Below are 21,540 nucleotides of genomic sequence, written 5' to 3'. Positions count from 1 at the left end.
ATTAACTCTATATTCACCTTAAAAGACACAATTCAGTTTCAAAGAAAAAGCCTCAGTTATCATATTGTTAAATGAGAATATTATTAGTTTTGTAGATTTGTTTGCATTTAATTTGTAAATCTGTTTTAATTTTGGAGTCATATAAGCACAGAGAGTTTAAATTGTTTTTTATCTGTACTGATTCAAGTTGCATAATTTAAAAAGTAATTAAAATGCAAGGGACCCTGAATATACCAAAACAAACAAACAAAAAAACAAAATCTTAAAAAAAAAGAACTATTACCACTTTCAAAGAACATTACCAATTTCAAAACTTACTACAACAGCAATCAAGACAGTGTGGTACTGGCATGAGGACGGACATATAGAGTAATGGGACAGAACTGGGAGTCCAGAAATAAGCCTATATGTCTACAGCCAGTTGATTTTCAACAAGAATGCCAAGATCATTCAATGGGAAAAGAACAGTTTTTTCAACAAGTGTTGCTAAAACAACTGGATATCCACAAGTAAAGAATGAAGTTAGACCCCTCCCTACCTCACACCACATATAAAAATTAATTCAAAATAGGGGCTCCTGAGTGGTTCAGTCAGTTAAGTGTCTGACTCTTGGTTTCAGCTCAGGTCATGATCAATCTCACAGGTCATGAGATCCAGCCCCACACCCGGCTTTGTGCTCAGCAGGGAGTCTGCCTGAAGATTCTCTTCTCCCTCTGCCCCTCCCCCGACTCCTACACATGCACTCTCTCTCTTTCTAAAATAAATAAATCTTTTTTAAAAAATTAACTCAAAATAGATCAAAAACCAAAATGTAAGAGCTAAAATTATAAAATTCTGAGAAGAAACCACAGGTTTAAATGGCCTCCTATGATTTGTGATTTTGGATTAGTCAAGGGTTTCTTATGTATGACACCCAAAATACAAGCAACCAAAGGAAAAATAGATAAATCAGACTTCATCAAAAGGAGAAACTTTTGTGCATCAAAGGACACCATCAAGATAGTGAAATCACAACCTACAGGATGGAAGAAAATATTTGCAAATCATATATCTGATAAGCGTCTAATAACTAGAATATATAAAGAATTCTTACAATTCAACAAAACCCAATATAAAAAAAAATGGGTAGATGACAAATAACCAAAGCAATCCTGAAAAAGAAAATCAAACCTGGAGGGAATCACAACTCCGGATTTCAAGCTACATTACAAAGCTGTAGTCATGAAGACAGTACGGTACTGGCACAAAAACAGACACACAGATCAGTGGAACAGAATAGAAAACCCAGAAATGGACCCACAACTCTATGGCCAACTCATCCTTTACAAAGCAGAAAAGAACATCCAATGGAAAAAAAGACAGTCTCTTCAACAAATGGTGCTGGACAGCAACATGCAGAAGAATGAAACTGGACTGCTTTCTTACACCACACACAAAAATAAATTCAAAATGGATTAAAGACTAAACGTGAAACAGGAATCCATTAAAATCCCAGAGGAGAACACAGGCAGCAACCTCTTAGACCTTGGCCATAGCAACTTCTTACTGGACACGCTGTCGGAGGCAAGGGAAACAAAAGCAAAAATGAACTACTGGGCCTCCATCAAGATGAAAATCTTCTGCACAGTGAAGGAAACCATCAATAAAACTAAAAGGCAACCTATGGAATGGGCTAAGATATTTGCAAACAACATATCCGATAGAGGGTTAGTATCCAAAATCTATAAAGAACTTAACACACAAAAAACAAAAAATCCAGTCAAGAAATGGGCAGAAGACACAGACAGACATTTCTCCAAAGAAGACATGGACATGGCTATTCTCTCTCTCTCTCTCCCTAAAATAAATAAATCTTTAAAAAATAAAAAATAAATAAGCCCACTGGAGTATATACTTTAGAAGAGAGAATTTTATAGCAAATTAATTATATCTCAATTTAAAAAATCAAAATAACAAAACAAAAAGTCAACTCTGTGAGTCCACTAACAGAAAAATCCAGAAAGTTGATCTAGGCAATAAGTTCATGAACTATTAAGTCTTTCTTTCTACTTGCCTAATGGTAGAAAAATGTTTCAAATCTCACCTTATCTAATAAAATTTGCTACGTCTAAAGTAAGTTCCAGAATTTGGTCACCAGGCTATGCAGTATGACACACATACACAGGAAAGCAATGTCTTCACTTTGGAAGAGTTCTCTTATTTCTCAAAGAATCCATAAAGGCTTCTAAGGGGAAGTTTGGGAGGCTTTGCAAACTATTTCCTTAAGACTCATTTCTGAGGGGCTCCTGGGTGGCTCAGATGGCTAAGCGTCTGCCTTCGGCTCAGGTCATGATCCCAGGGTCCTGGGATCGAGCCCTGCATGGGGCTCCCTGCTCAGCGGGGAGTCCACTTCTCCCCTCTCCCTCTACTGCTCCCCCTGCTTGTGCTCTCTCACTCTGTTAAATAAATAAATAAAATCTTAAAAATAAGAAAAAAGACTCATTTCTGAGACTAACTGCTACATGTGGGTTTCTAAATCTCACCCTGTATGGTATTTCTAATGAGGTAATACACAAACCAGTCACCTTCACACGTGAGCACACAGCACACAAGAATACTATCATTATCACCATGTTCATTTAAAGCTTATTGAGATTCTCATCACGAATTAGCACAATTTTAAATAGACTACATCAAAAAAGGCCAGACGCAATGCCCTGCACATCCACGCTGTCAGCTCTTTTCATTGTTCACTCACATGTCAACAATACGAACCAATCATGTGACAGGCACAGTGAACATGGCAGTTAAAAAGAACAGACCTGAGAGGTACCTGGGGGGTTCAGTTAGTTAAGCGTCTGCCTTCAGCTCAAGTCATGATCCCAGGGTCCTGAGATCGAGCCCTGCGTTGGGTTCCCTGCTCAGCGAAGAGTCTGCTTCTCCCTCTCCCTTTGCCCCTACTCCTGCTCGTGCTCTCTCTCAAATAAATAAATAAAATCTTAAAAAAAAAAAAAATACACAGAAAAACAGACCTGGCACCAGTCTCACTGCAAAATTCAAAATCCCAAGCAGAGAGGCTGTGAGCACATCATTACAACATGTCCCAGTGACTGACACAGTAGGAGAAGTGGAGGCCGCTATGGGGGCGAAAAGCAGAAGATCCACTCCAGGGCCTAGGAGAGCGCCCCTAGAGTGAGAGGTACTCGAGTTCAAACCTAAAGGATAGCCAGGTCATCAGTCTGATGAAAATGAGGAAGAAGACTTCCAGACCGTGGAAAGTATTTGCAGCCCAAAAAACTGAGAGAGCAATGCTCATTCTAAAAACTAAAAGGAGGGGAGGGGGAAAGCTAGAGATGGAAAGAACGGTCATGTGCCAGAGGGTCCTGAAAGACATTTTAAGGAGTTTGGGCTTTATCTGAAGGGAAACGGGAAATCAACAACAATCAGGTTGTGGGGGCAGCAAGACTAGAGGCAAGGAAACCACACAGGGGGCTGTTCCCAGGATCTAAGGGAGAGAGAACAGTAAGCTGGTGTGGAGTGGGGGCAGAGGAGATGGAGAAGTAGGCAGATCTAAGAAATACTTAGGAGGGACCATCAATAGGACTTACTCTTCTGGTACAGGAAGTAAGGGAGAGGAAGGAGTTAAGGACACCACAGGGATTCCAGATCTGGAAAGCTGGGTAGACAGCACTGTATATTCACTGAGCCAGAGAAAACCGAAAGATAGATAAGACTGGGGTGGGGTGAGGAAGATGGCAGACTCCCAGCCCCTCCTGGGACACCCACCATGTGGAACCTCACTGGCATCTCACAGCGCACTGGGTTGAGCTGAATGCCCCTTACCCTGGTCCTTTCTCTGGAAGGTCCACCTCAGCTGACAGCGGACTGTAGACAGGAATGCTGACATCATAGCCTTGCCGGTAAGTCCACGTAGAAAAGCCACCACCAGCCAATAGAGCCCTGAAAGCAAAGGATTTTGTTCAACAGTGAGAAAGAAAGGTCTCCATTCTGATAAGCTCTGTGGGAAGGGATAGGAGTAACTGGGTCAATAACAGTATCAACAACAAAGGCCTGTTTCCTGAGTCACCTGTCTCTGAAAACATGGTGCTCAACGTTTTACATTCACACCTCCTGGACAGCAGCTGCGTTCGATCCGAGTTAGCAGCCGCCTTCTGGGGTCCAAGGTGCTCTTTCCTTCTTTTCCACTTCTTAGAACACATCACAGCCCAGAGGCCATCCTGTGAACAGCCCCTCTGCTACCTTATTCAGATCCCATTCACCCCTCCCCAAAGTCCTACCCCACTCAGCAACACTCACACCAGAGGGAATAGTATACACACGGGAAGCCTGGCTGACGCAGTCACTCTCCGACCCTCTGGCCTGAATCTCAGGCGACAACGGTCACAGAAAGCAGCGGTGTCAGCAAAGTGTCTCATCCAGTGCTGCACATGCCCCAGCCTCTCTGCAATGGCCACCCCGGGCCGGTCTCTCCAGCTTGTCCAAGAGCTGCGTGCGAATCGGGTGGTCTCCACCAGCTCTCGCCTCCGTTGCAGCTACTCAGTCCGTGTACAGGAAGCAGGAATCCAGGACTGGACCGTTAGTGCCTCACTTGCACCTTGCATGCACTAGCTTTTCTTCTTCTTAATTAGAAAGCTGTGAACATACTGTTTTAATTGGATCCAGCAAGTAGTGCAGTGACACTTCATCAGAGAAAGGAAGCAGGTGTGGATCACACCCACTTGTACTGTTATTCTGTCCCTCGGGCCCCAAATCCATCAAAACCACTTACTGGGGCAGAGTTTTGCCAGTTTGCGCATCGCACAGCCTGAGCCAAAATGTCTGAACTGAGAAGCCACATTTTTTGCAATATTGATTGCTACCGATCCTCTCCCTGCCCTGATGACAACCTCCATTCCCTTCAAACCTGACCAGTTTAAGTCCAAAGATTTTCCAACCACCCCTGGAAATCCCAATCTGTTTGTTTAAGCTTTATGAAACCAAGAATTGGTTAGTGAGGTAATGTGCAGGCTAAAAACCTCTCCAGCTGCCAGTCTACTCTGTAAAACTTAATGACTGTCCTTAGTACCAACATACGGTCTTATTTTTCCTGATTAGCATTCAGCAGTGAATCCATCCACCATGAATTTGGGCCGATTCCATGACAGCAAGCAGACTGCGGGGGACCCCGTGACCTCTGTACAGAGAAACAAACAGGGATCCAATACACAGGCACCAGGCACTCCAGGTAAGCCCGGGTGGTGGGTGGTTAGGTAATTACACCCACAGCCCCAGAGGAGAGGGGAATGCGCATGTGGCAAGAAAGGAAGCAGGTGTGTGTCACACCAACTTGTACTATAATTCTGTCCCTGGGGCCCCAACTGTTACTCTGTTCCAGGAGAGCAGGGTGGGGGTTATGCGCTGGTAGGAGAAAAGAATGTGATCTAAAGCATGTCTTATGTCACGGATCACACACTCGAGATCTCCACTTGTAAGCTCAGCAAGAGCCAGGACTGCAATTAGTCAAAAGACTTCACACCAGCCCTGCTACTGATAAGACTTCGACTTCAAGTCCCTGTATCTTCTTCTGCCAAGGACTCCATAACATGATAATGGAGACAATAGTGGGAGCGTCCCCTGCTCTACAGAACACGTGTTTTGCATTGAGCAAAAAGTACGTTTCTGAAAAGCACATTCTGTTTTCCTATTATGTATCCCCCAATCAGAGGTCAGTTCCAAAGCTGCAAGAGAATGAAAACTTGCAGCTAAAAATGCATTAATCTGATGATCAGACTTACGCCAGCTCAAGTGTTATGTCACTCAAAGTGTCCCCCAGCATGTTTAGCACGTTGCAGGGCATCCTGAAGCTAGGACATGTCCTCTGTCACGGAGCCCTCTGCACAGCCTCAGGCACTCCACTGTCCCAGCTCCGATCTGTCACCAGATGTTCTCCCAGTTCCCTCGCATCTGAGTGTCCACAGGGCCTACACACAGTTCGTCTGCAAGCTCATCCTTTGCTTTCTTTTGAACCATGCATGCAACCAGGCCTGCAAATTCCTCAAATACAAAGCTTCAAATTTCACTAAAACAAAAGATGGCCAATTCTATCAGTCATCCATATTTGTTTACTGAATCAAACAAACTATTAAAAAAATATGTATGAGACAGGTAAATCTGAACAATGGCTAGCTATATGGTGATATTAGATTCCTATTAATTTTTTAGGTGTGAAAATAGTACTAGTTATATTTTTTAAAAATCCCTTATTGTGGAGAGATTCAAATGGAAATATTTACAGATGTAATGATAGAACATCTGGGATTTGCTTCTAAATAACGTGGTGGGGGGTGGGTAGGAGTACAAATGAATGGAGGCCAGCCCTGAGTCGATAATTGCCAAAGCTGGACAGGGGGACATGGGTTCACCATACTAATCTCCTCTTTTATACAGGTTTGAAATTTTCCATAACAAGTTAAATAAAACCCACACAAAGTAGAAATCTGTGAGAGATATGTGCAAAGAAACAATAATAAAAATCCAGCGTAATGATAATATTACAGAACATATATGAGAAAACAAAGATTGGTAAAGTAAGGCATTCAAGAGGTATAATTTGCTCCCACTTAAAATGGGTGTGTGTGTGTGTGTGTATACATATATATACATATTTATACACACACACATGCACACACACAAATTTATACATATTTGTGTATAAATCCATAGAAAAAAGGCTAAAAAAATACATTGTATTTGAGGACAGAGATTACCTTTCAGTAAGGGAATGAAAATAGAGGAGGGTTTGAAGCATATGTTTACATTTTACTTTTTATATGCTTGCACATTGTTGCAATCTTGTACAAAGAAAGTATACGCATATCACGTGTAGGATTTTTAAAAATTGGAAGAGAAATAAAAACAGATTTAAGCAGCACAAAAGATATATATTCTGAGCAGACATTTCCTTCTGTCCTGGTCCTTACATTTCCCTGAGTAAAATCATTCTCAAGCAATCACACCTATGACCTCAGGCTTGAGCAGACCCTTGAAGCCGTCTAATCTAGCCTGCCTGCTTTCTAATTTCCAAATAATCCGATACGCAGCTCTTGCTAAAACCATTCTGTCCTCATGGTTCTTGCCTCCTCTGAATCCAGGAACAACGACAAATGATAAGAAAAACTCACAAAAAATCTACTCTTCCTTCCAACCAGAAGACCACCTAGGTTTCAAAACGAAATTTCCCACATACACAGATAAAGGGGGACTACACAGTGATTCATTACTTGCTATAGGATCGCCTATAATCACTTACAAAAATGCATGCACAGGGAAAAAGATTTAACCTCCCTGATCCTTAACACCTAAGCACTAGCAGGAACTCAAACTTCTTCCTGACTACTTGCCACTTTCCCGCAGAGAAATGAAACCCCATTTAACATGTGCACTTGATAAAAATAAAATCCTTCTCCCATGCAAATACATATACCAAAATGTCAGCAAAAAGTAAAACGTCCTGAACAGAACTAAGCTCTTCTCAAAATAAACCCAGAACAGCAGGTGAGGACACGGCATTCCTAACAGCTTTTTCTTCCCTTCTCCGTTCCCTCAAGTATTTCACTTTCCCAGAGCAACCAAATCCATAAAACGGTAGCCCACTCAGGAACGCTGGGGCTGACAGCCAAACCAGCGCTCCGCTTGTGTTTAGCTGGTTTCCATAGAACTTGTGTGGCCTGACTGCCCTCTATCGACCAAAACGCTTTCTACGCCAAAGGCGGGGGCCTGGAGTGTAGGTCTCTTCTAGTGATTACTGTATTTCCAGATAGAAACACAACACTGACCCCACATAATCACTTAAGGCAAAGAGGGCTTGGATTTAATCTTCCAAGGGAAAGTAGTACCAAGCGCAGATTTTCATAAATGATGGTGTCAGCCTTTAGCAAGCTGAGAACACTGCTGGTCTCAGGCTACTCTCTAACCAGTAACAATGATATTAAGAGTGAAACATCAACTGTAATAAAATGACTTATGAGTGAGTTCTGATGTCAACCTACACCACTGCTGTACCTTGAATACTGCCCAAAACCCCTATGTTGGGTCTCACTTGCCTGCTCTCCTCAAAGCCTTGAACGCAGTACTAGGAGAGAAACCTCACGGCACCCCATTCCCAAGCCTTCTGGGAAGCCTCCAGCCCCAGGAGTTCGGTTGATGTGGAAAAGGGCTGATAAACAGAGTGAGCAGACTCAGAATCATAACCCTGCAATCCCAACCACCCCATACCACACGTGCTGTTTGGAAGGTTTCATTAGGAGGAGAGAAAGGAAAGAAGTGGGTGGGGGCCAGAAGGGAAGGGAGGACGGAAGGAAGGACCCCACTGACCGAGGCCAGGGGGGGAAAAGGAACCAAAGTGCCCTTGTTCCCCCGACATTACAGGCTGTGGGTGTCACTTTCACACCTCTGCGTCCCCTTCCCACAGCAAGCTGTGGCTCTACTTTTCACAAATGCTCCCAAATTCGGACAGAGCTGACATAAGCCAAGCATGAACCGGGCCTTGGGGGTGGGGTGATGCACTAAGGAGAGCAAAACCCCAGACTAAGAAAAAAAGATCGTTTTACAAAACGCTATGCTATAACATTAAGTTCTAGATGATTCTCCACAATAGATTTAAGCAGGTCCGGTCTCACTACATCTATGTCTCAGGGAGGGAAATGCCTAGGACAATGTTTTATTTTAACAAACAATTCTGATGACACAGTCTATCCCACTAGGCTTAGAAATAGGACTTCACGTGAAAGAAAGGGTCTTGCATTTCCTTAACCCTCAGAAACCCATCACAGGGATAACCCCAAATACACTTACCTGTCCCTGGGGACATCCAGAGCTGTGTTATAATCTGGGGGGCCTCCAGGCAACATGTTGAACAGCAGGTGGTTTGTACCTCGATCCCACCTATTAAGAAATGAAACACGTATGAGAATTCACATGTCAACTACGAAGGAACAGAAACAAGAGTCAGTTACTGGATGACAAGCAGCAAGTATCCCCAACCCCAACTAGCANTATTAAGAAATGAAACACGTATGAGAATTCACATGTCAACTACGAAGGAACAGAAACAAGAGTCAGTTACTGATGACAAGCAGCAAGTATCCCCAACCCCAACTAGCGCCACTTCTCAGGGGTGAAATCCCAAGAGTACATCAGACACTAGCCTGGCTCTTCAAAAGAAAAAACAGGTGGACGTGTACTTTGAGACTGGCCACAACAGGTGAGCCTATGATGACAACCTGAAAACGATCTGAATGTTCACCATTTGGTTAAAGAAACAAAAAGAAATACAGAAGGCTGGTAAAGTACATCATGGAACATGTGTAAAATGGAAGGCTATACAACCCTTAAAATTATATAGTAAACAAACATGCAATTATCCGGAAATATATTCATAACATATTAAGGAAAAAAGGCAGCACAAGAGTATAGAATGCACAATTCCATTTTTGACGAAACATACATGTTACACGTGCATATGCACATGCTTCATACAAAATGTATTTACACATGCGTATTGTATATTTTTTACACAAAAATGACTGGAAAGTAAGATCATCGAGGCAGAATCATGGAACGAATCTTACATGCTTCTTTTTGCTGACTTGTATTTTCAGACTTTTTGCAGTGAACATGTATTACTATGTAAGTAATAAAGAGGGGAGGAGATTTCAATATAAAAGGAAAGCTATGGAAAGCTGAGCCATCCTTAGATTTCAAACTCCAAGACGGTCGGAGCCCACAGCAAGAGCACGGATGGCAAACAGCTTTTCACCAGTACAGAGGCGAGCTGCTTCCAGCACTGGCTCTGCGCGCCGAGTCGGTCACTCACACACATGCCCTGCCACGAGGAAAGAGACAGCAGCTGGAGGCCAGCTCAAGAGGAGAACCACTCCCTCTCCCCGTCCTTCCCCTGAGCTCCCGAAGGCCCTGGCTCCCGTCTGTACACGTGCTACATACCTGGAGAGTTGGGCCAGCGCCTGCGCCGTCTCCTTAATGCGGAGCGTGTTCTGGTTGAGCACGTCGATGGACGGCACGAACAGGCAGGCCCGGTTGATGTCATCGGTATAGTAGTCGCTGTCTGAGATGGCCGTGAGCAGTTCGTTATACTCCCGGGAGATGGTGTTGCTGACCGGGACACCAGAGTCGTCCACATACTTTTTCAGAGAGTAGATGTACACCTTGATTTTGTTCTTCGGGTTGAAGCCACAGCGGTAGACATCAAAACACGTGTGCATTCTGCAGCTGAGATCGCCGCGCTCGGGGATGGGACTATCGGCTGGCAGCCGGACCACTGGCACGTCGCGGACGCTGCGCTTCTCTACGTTCCAGTCACTGGAGGACTCGATGGAATGGGGCCAGAACTGGAACATGCCGGTGGCAATGAGGCCCAGCAGGACGATGGAGAAGAGCGTGACGTAGTAGATTCGGTGCTTGGTCTTCATTCTTGGGATGAGGGCAGGACCCCGGATATTGTACTTGACCGACGCACACATAATGACACAGGCAGCCTCCTCCTCCCACTCCTACTTCCAGGGGGAGACACAAGGAAGTCGTTAGGGTAGCAAGGGACCACCTATTTCTTTCCCTGAGGTGCTTTGAGGAAATAGTGAAAAGGGATTTTTGACCCTTCTTGTAAATATATACCAATATATATTTGTGTATTAAATGTGTGCTATATGCCATAGTTAATATTTAATACTGTACATAGTAAATACAGATATTGATAAATATAACTATATACTATAAATATATAGTCAATGAAAGCGTAAGTCCTAAATGTGTGGGGCCTAGGAAGAGGACGGCTGACCAAGGAAGAAAAATCAAAATTAGAATAAAGATAGTTGTTCTGTTTTGTTTTTAAACACTTGGCTAATATATGGGGCGCCTGGATGACTCAGTCACTTGAGCGGCTGACCCCTGATTTCAGATTAGGTCATGATCTCAGGGTCCTGAGACGGAGTCTAAGTCAGGTTCCGTGCTCAGTGGGGAGTCTGTTTCAGGATTCTCTCTCTCCCGCTGCCCCTCCCCTAACTTGTGCGTGTGCTCTCTCCCTCTCTCAAATAAATAAATACATCTTTTTTTAAAAAAATGTAATTAAATAAATGCTTCACAAAACAATGTTTAACCTCAGTTTACAGTACTAGCCATAAAACATGTAACAAACACTGCATTTTTCTATTCTGTTATTCTACTGTTTTTTTAAAATGCTGGCCTTACCTACTGGATGAATTGTCACCCGATAATGGGTCACCCACAATTTGGAAAAAAAACTGATTTCGTATTTAACAAAACTGGGATTAATGGAACAAAAATAGAATCCACATGTGAGCTTACAAATGTGCATGAGTTACAGACTATGAAAAAAGGCACTATCACAACAAAATAAACCCAAATAGAAGTAAGTAATAAACAAAAACACAATGATTAACTAATTAAAAAAATAGAAAAGATCAACAAAGTTAAAAGTTGCTTTTTAAAGTCTTTTTTTAAAGATTTACTTATTTTAGAGAAAGAGTGCAAAAGAGAGCGTGCACACGAGCAGTGGGGAGGAACAGAGGGAGAAAGTCACAAGCAGACTCAGGATTGAGCACAGAGCCCAAGGTGGGGCTCGATCTCACAACCCTGAGATCTTAACCTGAGCCGAAACCAAGAGTCTGACGCTTAATGAACTGTACCACCAAGGCGCCCCTAAAAGTTGCTTTTTCAAAAAGGTGAATAAAACTGACATTGGATATAATTCTGGTAGAATTAATCAAGACAAAGAAAAAAAAAACCACAAAAAAATATCTAGAATGAAAAGGGGACCATAACTTTAAATGCTGATATCAATGAACTTACACCAATATATTTGAAAACTTGGATGAACTAGAAAAATTCTTTAAAAATATAATTTCTCAAACGGTCTCAAGGAGAAAGAGCAAACCTAAATAGTTGTATAACATTAAAGAAACTGAATCAAAACTTTAAAAATCTTCCTATAGAGAAAATTCCAGGCTCAGAAATTCTGCACATTCAAGACATAATTCCAATTTTACACAAGTTATTTCCAAGTCCAGAAAAAAAGGTGAAAGGCTCTCCCATCTTCTAGGAGGCCAGTATAACCTTAATATCAAAATCTCACACCGGTGGTTCTCAAAGTACGTCTGAGGACGCCAGGAGTCCCCATAACCCTTTCAAAGGCTCTGAACTGTTTTCATAATAATACTGACAGGATTTTTTCACTTTCATTTTTGAGGCCATGTGATGCATGTTATTGCAAAGACTGACTGCAGAAGTAGATATGAGAATCCAGCTGTCTTCTAAGTTTTTCCCACTATAATGAAAGATATCAACTCACAGATTCAAGACACTCAAGTCCAAGCGGAATTACACCAAAACAAACAAAACAAAACAACCACTTAGATATGTCGAAGTAAAATAACTAAAGAAAAATGTTAAAAACAGCCAGAGGGGAGAAAAATCTACCCAAGGTCGATGAAAAAACTACACGTAATAGGCAAAACTATAAAATACTTAGAACAGAGATCTCTAGGACTTCTGGCCAGAGAATGATCTCTAAAACAAAATACAAGAAGTGCAAACCATAAAAAGATAAAATGATAAATTCTATGTTACCAGTAAAAATTTTTGTTCATCAAAAGACCCATACGGAAGTAAAAAGACCAGCGATAAACTAGTAGACTTGCAATCCGTACAACCGATAGGGACTAGCAACCCGAATAAAGGATGCCTACAAACCAATAAAAACAAAGACTAACAAAGCAAACAAAAAGGAGAAAACCGGACAGAAGACTTAAACAGGAATTTCACAGGAGAGGACACAAAATCAGCACAGCAACATCTGAAAACCACGTTTTGTCTCATCAGTGGTCAAGGCACGTATAGCCACAATGAGACACCGTCTAGCCGCCAACACAAGCAAACGAACAGTCGAACACCACCCAGTGTGGGCAGGGCCTGGAGCCACCGAGCTCCACTGGAAGGAGGATCAACAGGCTGGAGTCCCAAGTGGTCAGCAGAAGGGCTGGAAAGAAGAGGGGCTGATGCCCCTACATTAGAGTCCCAGGCATCACACTGCACTTCCCACTTGTCATAGTTTGGTCCCCCTGTCCCCCTGGCAAAAAGAATGAAAGACAAGGATGGAGGTGCAGGGAGTTTCTTTACTTGGGAGGTGACCTCAGAAAGCCAGAGTGACCAGCAAGGGGAGAGAGACACAGAACAAGGGACAGCCAGTAAGGTGAGCAACAGGGGCTCTTAGGAGTGCTAGGCACTCTTGAAGAACCACAAAAACTATACCTGTCCCTCAGAAGGATGAGAGGCCAAGGCACTAATCTCCCAGCTGGTGCCCACTATTGCTTGAGATTGTCCGGGACTATTATCAGCTCATACTCTGTATTCAACAACCCTCAAAAGATCTGCATCTTATCCTTTCCTCGATGTACCATTAGTCTGACAAAGAGCTGCAGTTCCTTGAGGAAAGACTGGGTGAACCGCTGTCTATACTTGCAGGGACGTTACAAAGTCCTCTTCAAAGAAACCCAGCCTCCCTCTCAATCCATGGGATAGGGGTCTGAGATCCTGTCTGAAAACTGGGGATGAACAGTGATTCTTCCATTGCAAGAGCTGACATCAGCCTTCTAACTGCCCGCTCTTGGTTTTTTTCTGGTTAAAGAAGTCAAGCAATACCCTAGTTAGCGGCCCATCTATACTGCCCTTAAGGATACTATACTCTATTAGCGTCACTGTGGATCAAGACACGTCGGCTGCAAGTCGGGCTTTATCGGCCATTGTGGGGATTGCGTCTACCATGCCACTGCAGGTCAGTGCCACTCAGCCTCCGCTCTTTCAGAATCCTATCACCCTCACAGATATTTGGGAACGGAGTTCCACAATCAGATCTAAAGTCAATTCTGGGGGCACCTGGGTGGCACAAANAGAATCCTATCACCCTCACAGATATTTGGGAACGGAGTTCCACAATCAGATCTAAAGTCAATTCTGGGGGCAGCTGGGTGGCACAANGTTCCACAATCAGATCTAAAGTCAATTCTGGGGGCACCTGGGTGGCACAAAGGTTAAGCATCTGCCTTCGGCTCAGGGCGTGATCCCGGCGTTATGGGATCGAGCCCCACAACAGGCTCCTCCGCTATGAGCCTGCCTCTTCCTCTCCCACTCCACCTGCTTGTGTTCCCTCTCTCGCTGGCTGTCTCTATCTCTGTCAAATAAATAAATAAAATCTTTAAAAAAAATAAAAAAAATAAAGTCAATTCTGGCCTACAAGGGACGGTCCACACTGAGCTCCACAAAGATGCTGGCCTCCAGTGGGCGGTCCCTGTTACCAGAATTAAAGGAGCGAGCCCTCCCAGAAACACAGGCAGGTGGTACATCTCTGGCCTCAGATAACAAATCTATTTCAAACCTCCACCTCCCTCTACCTCTGATCCCTTCCTCAACCCTCTACCGAGACAGCTCTGGCACCCCCACCTCATTTCCTACAGGCCAGGCACGACTGGCACTACTGACATCTCAGGCCAGCTCAGCCTTTTCTGTGGGGAGGCAGAAACAACCCCCAGTTTTGGCAACCAAAAATATATCCAGACATTGCCAAATACCCCCTGGGGAGCCAAAATCACTCCTACCTGAGAACCAGTGGTACAGATCATGGTCATGGCCAAGTTTCAAGGAATCTGTCCAGCAGCCTATGAGGACTCGCCCAGTTGCTCTTGCAAGATCATTAGATCCCGAATCCTGAGAGAATGCGCCCAAAGCGACACGGCCTCTCCCAAGCCGCCTTACGGTCCACCACTACCCCACTCTTCATCTGACATCCTCAAGATGCACCCGCACGACGTGTGCCCTCAGTTCCTGCTGGTTCCTGGAACCAGTCCTGCCACTCCAGCACAAAAGCCATCTGTCCACTAGCAGGGACTGCACTTCCCCCGCTTAGGCAATGCTGAGATCCAAGGGGAGGACGAGGCAGATCTTGAGAGGATAAGTACCATCCTGCAACGCAACAGCCTCCGGCGAGGTCTTTGCAGAGTGTCCAGACAAGGAGGGGTGGATACTTCCGCTGGCCCAGAGGATCTAAGGAAATCTGGGAGTTCAGAGTTCTCCGTGCTTCCAGCAAATATCTCCATCTCAGTCTCACCCCCGACTTCAGCAGAGGCCACCTGCCAAGGCTGTGCCTTCAGCCTCCTCTGCAGTCTGCCATAATCATGATTACATTCTGGGCCTCATTTTCCACAGTCTGGCCTCTGGCCGCTGGAGATGCTGCCACAGAGCCTTCTGTCGCACCCCGGACACACTGTGCTGAACTGAGCCTGACCTTATCTCAAGGCTCAAAGAAAGATGACAAGAGACAGCCAGCTCCATTAGCCTTATCATGACCACTGTCCACATTCTGCTTCCGTGCTACAGCTCCTGTAAGAGCCCATGCTTTCCCTTCTAGCTGAGCCACACCCCGCCCACCGCTGGCGAGAGTCGTACCACTGTGATGCGAGAGAGGACCAGGGGTTATCAACAGCCGCAGAGGGGCCCTTGTTGCCGTCTGAGGGTGAGGGGGTCCAGGTTTACAATACCATGCTCAGGGTCGGCTTTCTAGGGCCACTTCTAGTACCGATTGTCTCAGTTCATGCTCTACCAAACTAAGAAAAAACTGGAAAGCAGGGAGCTTGCAGAAGATGAGTCCGGAGAGCCAGGGGGAGGGACGAAGGAGAGGAGCCAGGGAAGAATAGAAAGCCATGAGGGTTACCACACTGAGCTGGGGAATGGGGCTCAGTCTTCTGCAGAACTAGGTGGAACACACCTCAGAACTGTCCCTCTGAAGGATAGGAAACGATGGCATTCATCCACTGAAGCCCGTCCCCTACTGGCTGAGGGCTATTCCCAGATGTAAACTCAGATTTCTGAGACATACCTACGGAGCCCAAGCAAGCTCCCACAAGTCTTTGCCAAACAGCTGAGAGACGTGGTGAGCACTTGAGGTGAAGTAAAACCATTAAAAAATGAGGGGAGAGACACCTGGGTGGCTGAACGTTTAACTCTTGGTTTCGGCTCAGGTCATGATCTCAGCAAGGAGTCAGCTTGGTATTCTCTCTCCCTCTGCCCCTTCCCACTGTTCCTGTGCTCGAGCTCTCTTTTCCTCTCTCGCAAATAAGTGAATCTTAAAAAAANTTTAAAAAAAAAAAAAAAAAAAAAAGGAGGGGAAAAGCCTTAAATGAAAAAGGAAAGCAAAGGATGAGAGATGAGGGGGAAAATCCCTTACTAAACGGTGCTTTAGAGATAGAGAACCTTCTTGGCGAGCACCCACGTACCTTTCACATACCTCATCCCAACATTTGCTACGTTTTATTAAGTATCTGCACCTCTGTCTCTTCTACTGGTTGTCATTTTCTTGTAGTCAATTTCCACACACTGAAGCACAGAAAGATGTATATCCCCAAAACCATCATCCAAGAAAACAGGTCATAATCTTCCCATCCAAAGAGGACATTCGCTACCACCACCACGTCCAAAGCCCCTGACATTGAGCTGCTCGGAAGAGGACTGAAAGGANGGACTGAAAGGGGTCTTCTACTAATTAACGTTCCACGTAACACCGTAACCCATATCAAACAAGAATTTCACAGCAAAGCCCTACAAACTTAACCTTGAAACACATCAAACCTGTCCCTGCAAAACACTGGAATCGTCTGGCTAGCTGTCAAGCACTGAGTCACTGGAAAAATCTTTTAACTCCTCTCTACTCTCAGGATTAGAAGCATTTTCTGTTCCTGGAATTATTTATTCCAAAAATGTGCCTGAAAAACCTTTCCATGGTGCTTCAGGCTATATCCAATCCATTTAGTCTGATGCTTTGAGTCACAATCTCTTGTCTTAACCTTTTTAGAAAAGCCCTCACAACTGAACTCCCAGGGCCACTGCAATACTGTAACTTTACCCCACTGTGCCTGAAAACAAAGGAACCAAGTATTAACAAAAGCAGGAAGATCTGTGATTCATTGCCTTACCTGATAGGGTTCTTTATAATTAAAGTTATATGATGATTAAGCACCCCTAAAAATAGTTTCCAATGGGGGGGAGTGTTTCTTTGATTGTGGGAATTATACTATAACATACACTATACATAATGTACATAATAACTAACAACAAAACTGTATTGAAGACTTACTACATGTATCTGTTTTAAGCACTTTGTATTAACTTATTTAATCTTTCTAACAGTGCCATGTGACAAGCTATTATTACCCTCATTTTACAGACAGGGAAAGTGCAAGGGGAAGGCTAAGTAACCTGCGCAATGTCACAAAACTAAAAAATGCCAAGGCTAGGATTTGGGGGATGGCAGTCCGACTCTGGAGCCCCTGCTATTAACCTCTGTGCCTCCCCTAATTACCTATAAAAGCCTATATTAGATCATTAGATCTACCTTTTTCACTCCTCGATTAGCAAAGGGAGCATAACTTGGCAGACCCAAATCTATCTATCCATACCAGCACATGCAACCAAGAGGCTTAAACCAGCGGAACTGAGGGATGCTGGAAACTGAGTCATATATTACCGCGAAAAGCCTTTGAGCCCTGAAATTTACAAACCAAGTCCAACGCAAGTCCTTAGAGCATTCAACTGACTTCCAAGAATTAAAATTGACATATTTCTATTTCAAGGTATCTTCAGACCACTGAGTCAAGGACCCCTCTAGATTAGCAGTTCCCAATGTTACACCAAGCAATCACTTGAGTCTCAAAACCATACAGATAGATCTGATTCCCACCGCTAGTAAACCTCCAAATGCCTCTGCGCTTTGAGCCGATGCCCAGAGCCAGGGCACCCCTGGCCACCTTCCCCACCCAGCCTTCTTTCCGCGCTGGGGGCACAGTGCCCCAAGCCCTGCCAAGGCATCCTGCGCTGCACGGGCTGCCACAGGCCAAGGGAGAGCCCAGCGCGCTAGAAATCGCCGTAGGGAGAACCAGATCCCCGCAGGTCGCGGGAAAGTGGTGGCAGCGGGAAGGCATAAGTCCCGGAGCAGAGTGGGCCCTGCGGGAAAGGCAGCTGCGGAGTCCCGGGAAAGAGGAAATGAGCGGGCGGGGGTGGGCGTGGGCAAGGGAAACAGGTGAGCACCAAAGCGCGAGGCGGGCCAGAGGACCAGGCGGTGCGGAGATCCAAGCGCTCCCACAGGGAGAGACTTCGCGAGCAGCCCCGGCGGGGGTGGAATCGCCCCTCGCCGCCCTCGGGCCTCCGCGCGGCCCGCGCTACCCGGCTGCCGGGCCCGACTCCGCCGCGGCCGTGGAGACCCTTCCGCGCCGCGCTTACCTCGGCCACGGTTGCCTCCCGCTCGGGCCCCGCGCTCGGTCACCGGGGCATGCCGCGGGGCGCGGGCCACGGCCGCCGGGGAGGGATCGCGCCGAATCGCCGGTCGCCACCGCCGGCGCCGGGTCTGCGCGAGCGAGCGGGGAGAGCGACGCCAGCGACCGGGCTAGGCGACGTCTGACACCGAGCGCACTGCGCATGCGGGAGCGGCTGGGCCCGCGCCCCCTGCTGGACAGGAGGAGTCAGGGCACCGCGTAAGGTTTCTCCCAGGCCGACGCGCGAAGCTCAAGCTCCACCCTGAAACTCTTGCGCAAAGACCCGCAGCCTCGTTCAGAATTGAAACTGCAGGCCCGTAGTGGTGAGCGTGCAGCATTCCTGGAGGGCAATTTGGCTACATCCATCAAATGTGAAATGCCGGCAACCTTACCCCACCAATCCCTCTGTATGGAGTTTACCCTACGGATATTCTCAACAGCGTTTACCAAAAAATACTCATTACAGCGTTGTTCCAAATAATCGCTAAAAACTGGAAAGAAGTAAAATAAGCTATGCAAAATGCATAATAATCAAAATAAAGTATGACTAAAATGGAATCATGTGAGAATTCATATATATGTCGGTATAGAAATATCTCGAAGGTGTATTAACATGGAAGCATGCTCTAAAACTGAGTAAATATGGTCCCTTTTCCATAAAATTATGTATATGCAAAAAGAGGAGAGAGAAAATATACATGCAGATGTTTATATTCAAGCGTATGTATAATATTTTCTTCTGGAGGGAATCCAAGAAGCAAAGAACAGTTTTGGAAGAATAATGGTGGAGCTAGAAATGGGGGAAAGAGGGGTCCCTGGGTGGCGCAGTCGTTGAGCATCTGCCTTCGGCTCAGTGCGTGATCCCGGTGTTCTGGGATCGAATCCCACATCGGGCTACTCCGTGGGAGCCTGCTTCTTCCTCTCCCACTCCCCTGCTGTGTTCCCTCTCTCGCTGGCTGTCTCTCTGTCATGTTAAAGAAAAAGAAAGAAAGAAAGAAATGGGGGAAAGAGATTTTTTGTTTTGTTTCTTTTTATATTATTTACATGATCTAGCCTTACACATGCACAGTAAAACCCCTGTCATAAGGCATAAGAGGAGCTAAAAAAAAAAAAAATCAAAATGCAGAGCGCTGCAACTGGGAGGTTAATGAGATGACGCCCAGGACGTATTCAGTTTACAGGTAACTGTGCGCAGAATGACATAGGTTCCGGGCCCAGCTATCCCATAGCGCCATCTGGTGGAAGTTGTCGCTTACAGCTTAAATGGTCATGGGCATTATTCTGAGTCTGGAGACTGTGGCTTCCAGCAGCAAGTGTGATTCCAGGAATATTCTTGTGAGTTAATGCCTGCTTGCTACTGATGCAGGGATATTTGGATGAGAGTATTCTGGAGATGGGAAACCCACATTTTGCTTCTCCACATCCAAAAGAGCATTGCTCTGCCCTCCAAATCCACATGCCTCCAAGACGATAGGAAATTTATCACACATGCACCCCATTTGATAACTGGATAGATGGAAAGTATTTTGTTTTCTTGTCTTTCTCAGTATTAAACATATATTGTGTGTGTATGTGTATGTATACACATACTTTGTATGTGTCCCTTTGCTGGTCCCTATATATATATTTTTTTTCATTAATCATTTATTTGTTCACTAAACGAGGACTTCTTGTGTTAAAGACCTGTTAGGCACTGCCTCGGAGGAACCTATCTTATTTACTTTTTATAACCCTAGACATGTATAGTGCCTGGCACACAGTTAAGTGGTCTATAATATGAGTAAAGGGTGCCCAGACACTGGGAGGAGCTCCGTAGAAAGAAGACAAATGCGCGAGTAAGATTAAGCAAAGCAGGGGGTGAAAAGTAGCGTGGGAGAATATAAACAAAGTGCTAAGGGGTTCGAAAGAGAAAGCAATCACATCCAGTTCAAAGATATGGGAAGACTTCACACAACAGTTAATATCTTTGCTGGTCCTGGAGGGTAGTTAGGATTTTGGCAGGTAGAGAAGTGAATAGGGCATTCCAGGCAGAGAAAAAGTCACGAGCAAAAGCACAGATGAGAAGCAGGGGATGTAAAGAAGGAGAAACCATCAGAAAGACCAAGTGCTGTTTTAATCCAGTGTAACTAGAACAAGGTGGCTAAATTTCCAGGGGTAGAAACCATGCAAGTGATTGGAGGTAAGGAAGCACAGAGCTGTGATTGTACGGGCTGTACAAACGCTAAAGCAGCTGAGGATGACTGCGGAGCAGAGCAGGAAAGGGAACTAGAAGACAGGACCTCCAGTCTCTAAGAAGGTAGAAAAGCTCAGTGGTCAGCGGTTAAAAGGGGAGAGGCTGTAGAAAGACGTTTTGTTACTCACATTGAAGATACAGGGGGAAAAAAAATAGAGACCGCGCAGATCCCCGCCTACCCAAGGGGTCAGAAAAGGCTAAAGTGGAAGCTGGACAAGGCGTGGCTTTCCAGGAAAGTGGCATCGTCAGGGGAAAGTTAGGTTACGGGCAGGAGGAACTGCTAGAGTGCAGCAGCATCCCAGATTCACCGCTTCCTTTAAACGATGCCGGTTTGCAAGAAGGGAGAAAGGCATAATCTCCAAGGAAAAGGACTCCGTGAAAGAATGAATCGTTGTGTGGTATTTTATGCTGGCTCAGCTTAAGTGACGGTGGCAGGCAGCCTGGAGAACTAGAAACCACCTATCAAGCTCAGATCAAATATAATGAACACGCTATCTGATGGGTAGCTGAGCTCACAAAAATAGTAAAGAAAGGATACAGGGGCCAGCAAGGAAGCTACAGTGAGAAAACGGAGGTTGACGTGACAATGAGGGCGTGCGAAGTGGGGCGTGGATCCCGAGGGGCTCACAGAAAGCCAGGATCCTGAGGCGGAAGGCTGGAGAACAGACTCAATGTCAGTAACGACCAACCAAAAAACTGTCCATCTTGTGCAGAGAGTGGAGAAAGGAGAGTCTCTGCTGAGACTCTAACATCAGGCTTCACAACGACGTGGGATTTGAATTCATACTTACCAGCAGGGTCCAGAAAGCTCCAAGCCTAGAGAGTAACACTAAGTATTACCAACCCAGGTCAGTCGCACCTGAAGAAGGACACATGAACACCCCCACTGGAGGGTCTTGCCTCCACACAGTCTGCCCAGGATCCTGGCAGATAAAACCC

At 45.2% G+C, this 21,540-nt stretch overlaps 1 protein-coding gene across 3 annotated transcripts in view; it reads right to left on the bottom strand.

The window, feature by feature from the left end:
* Positions 1 to 18,525, bottom strand: part of EXT2 (exostosin glycosyltransferase 2) — a 133,862-nt gene extending 115,337 nt beyond the window's left edge. Inside the window, exons 1-4 of one of the 3 annotated variants that reach the window (XM_034646239.1) lie at positions 18,337 to 18,525; positions 9,982 to 10,547; positions 8,833 to 8,922; positions 3,823 to 3,939 (exon numbers count right to left, since the gene is read on the bottom strand). In XM_034646239.1, coding sequence (XP_034502130.1) covers positions 3,823 to 3,939; positions 8,833 to 8,922; positions 9,982 to 10,517 — 743 coding nt within the window. In that variant the 5' untranslated portion in view covers positions 10,518 to 10,547; positions 18,337 to 18,525. Of the gene's footprint in view, positions 1 to 3,822; positions 3,940 to 8,832; positions 8,923 to 9,981; positions 10,551 to 18,336 lie in introns of all 3 variants that reach the window. The other 2 variants (XM_034646238.1, XM_034646237.1) reach the window with 2 other exon arrangements.
* Between the last annotated feature and the right edge of the window lie 3,015 nt (positions 18,526 to 21,540).

This window comes from Ailuropoda melanoleuca, chromosome 16 (assembly GCF_002007445.2).
Source record: "Ailuropoda melanoleuca isolate Jingjing chromosome 16, ASM200744v2, whole genome shotgun sequence".
NCBI lineage: Eukaryota > Metazoa > Chordata > Mammalia > Carnivora > Ursidae > Ailuropoda > Ailuropoda melanoleuca.
The sequence above is the reverse complement of the archived record's forward strand: the minus strand, read 5'-3'. Positions and strand labels throughout refer to the sequence as shown.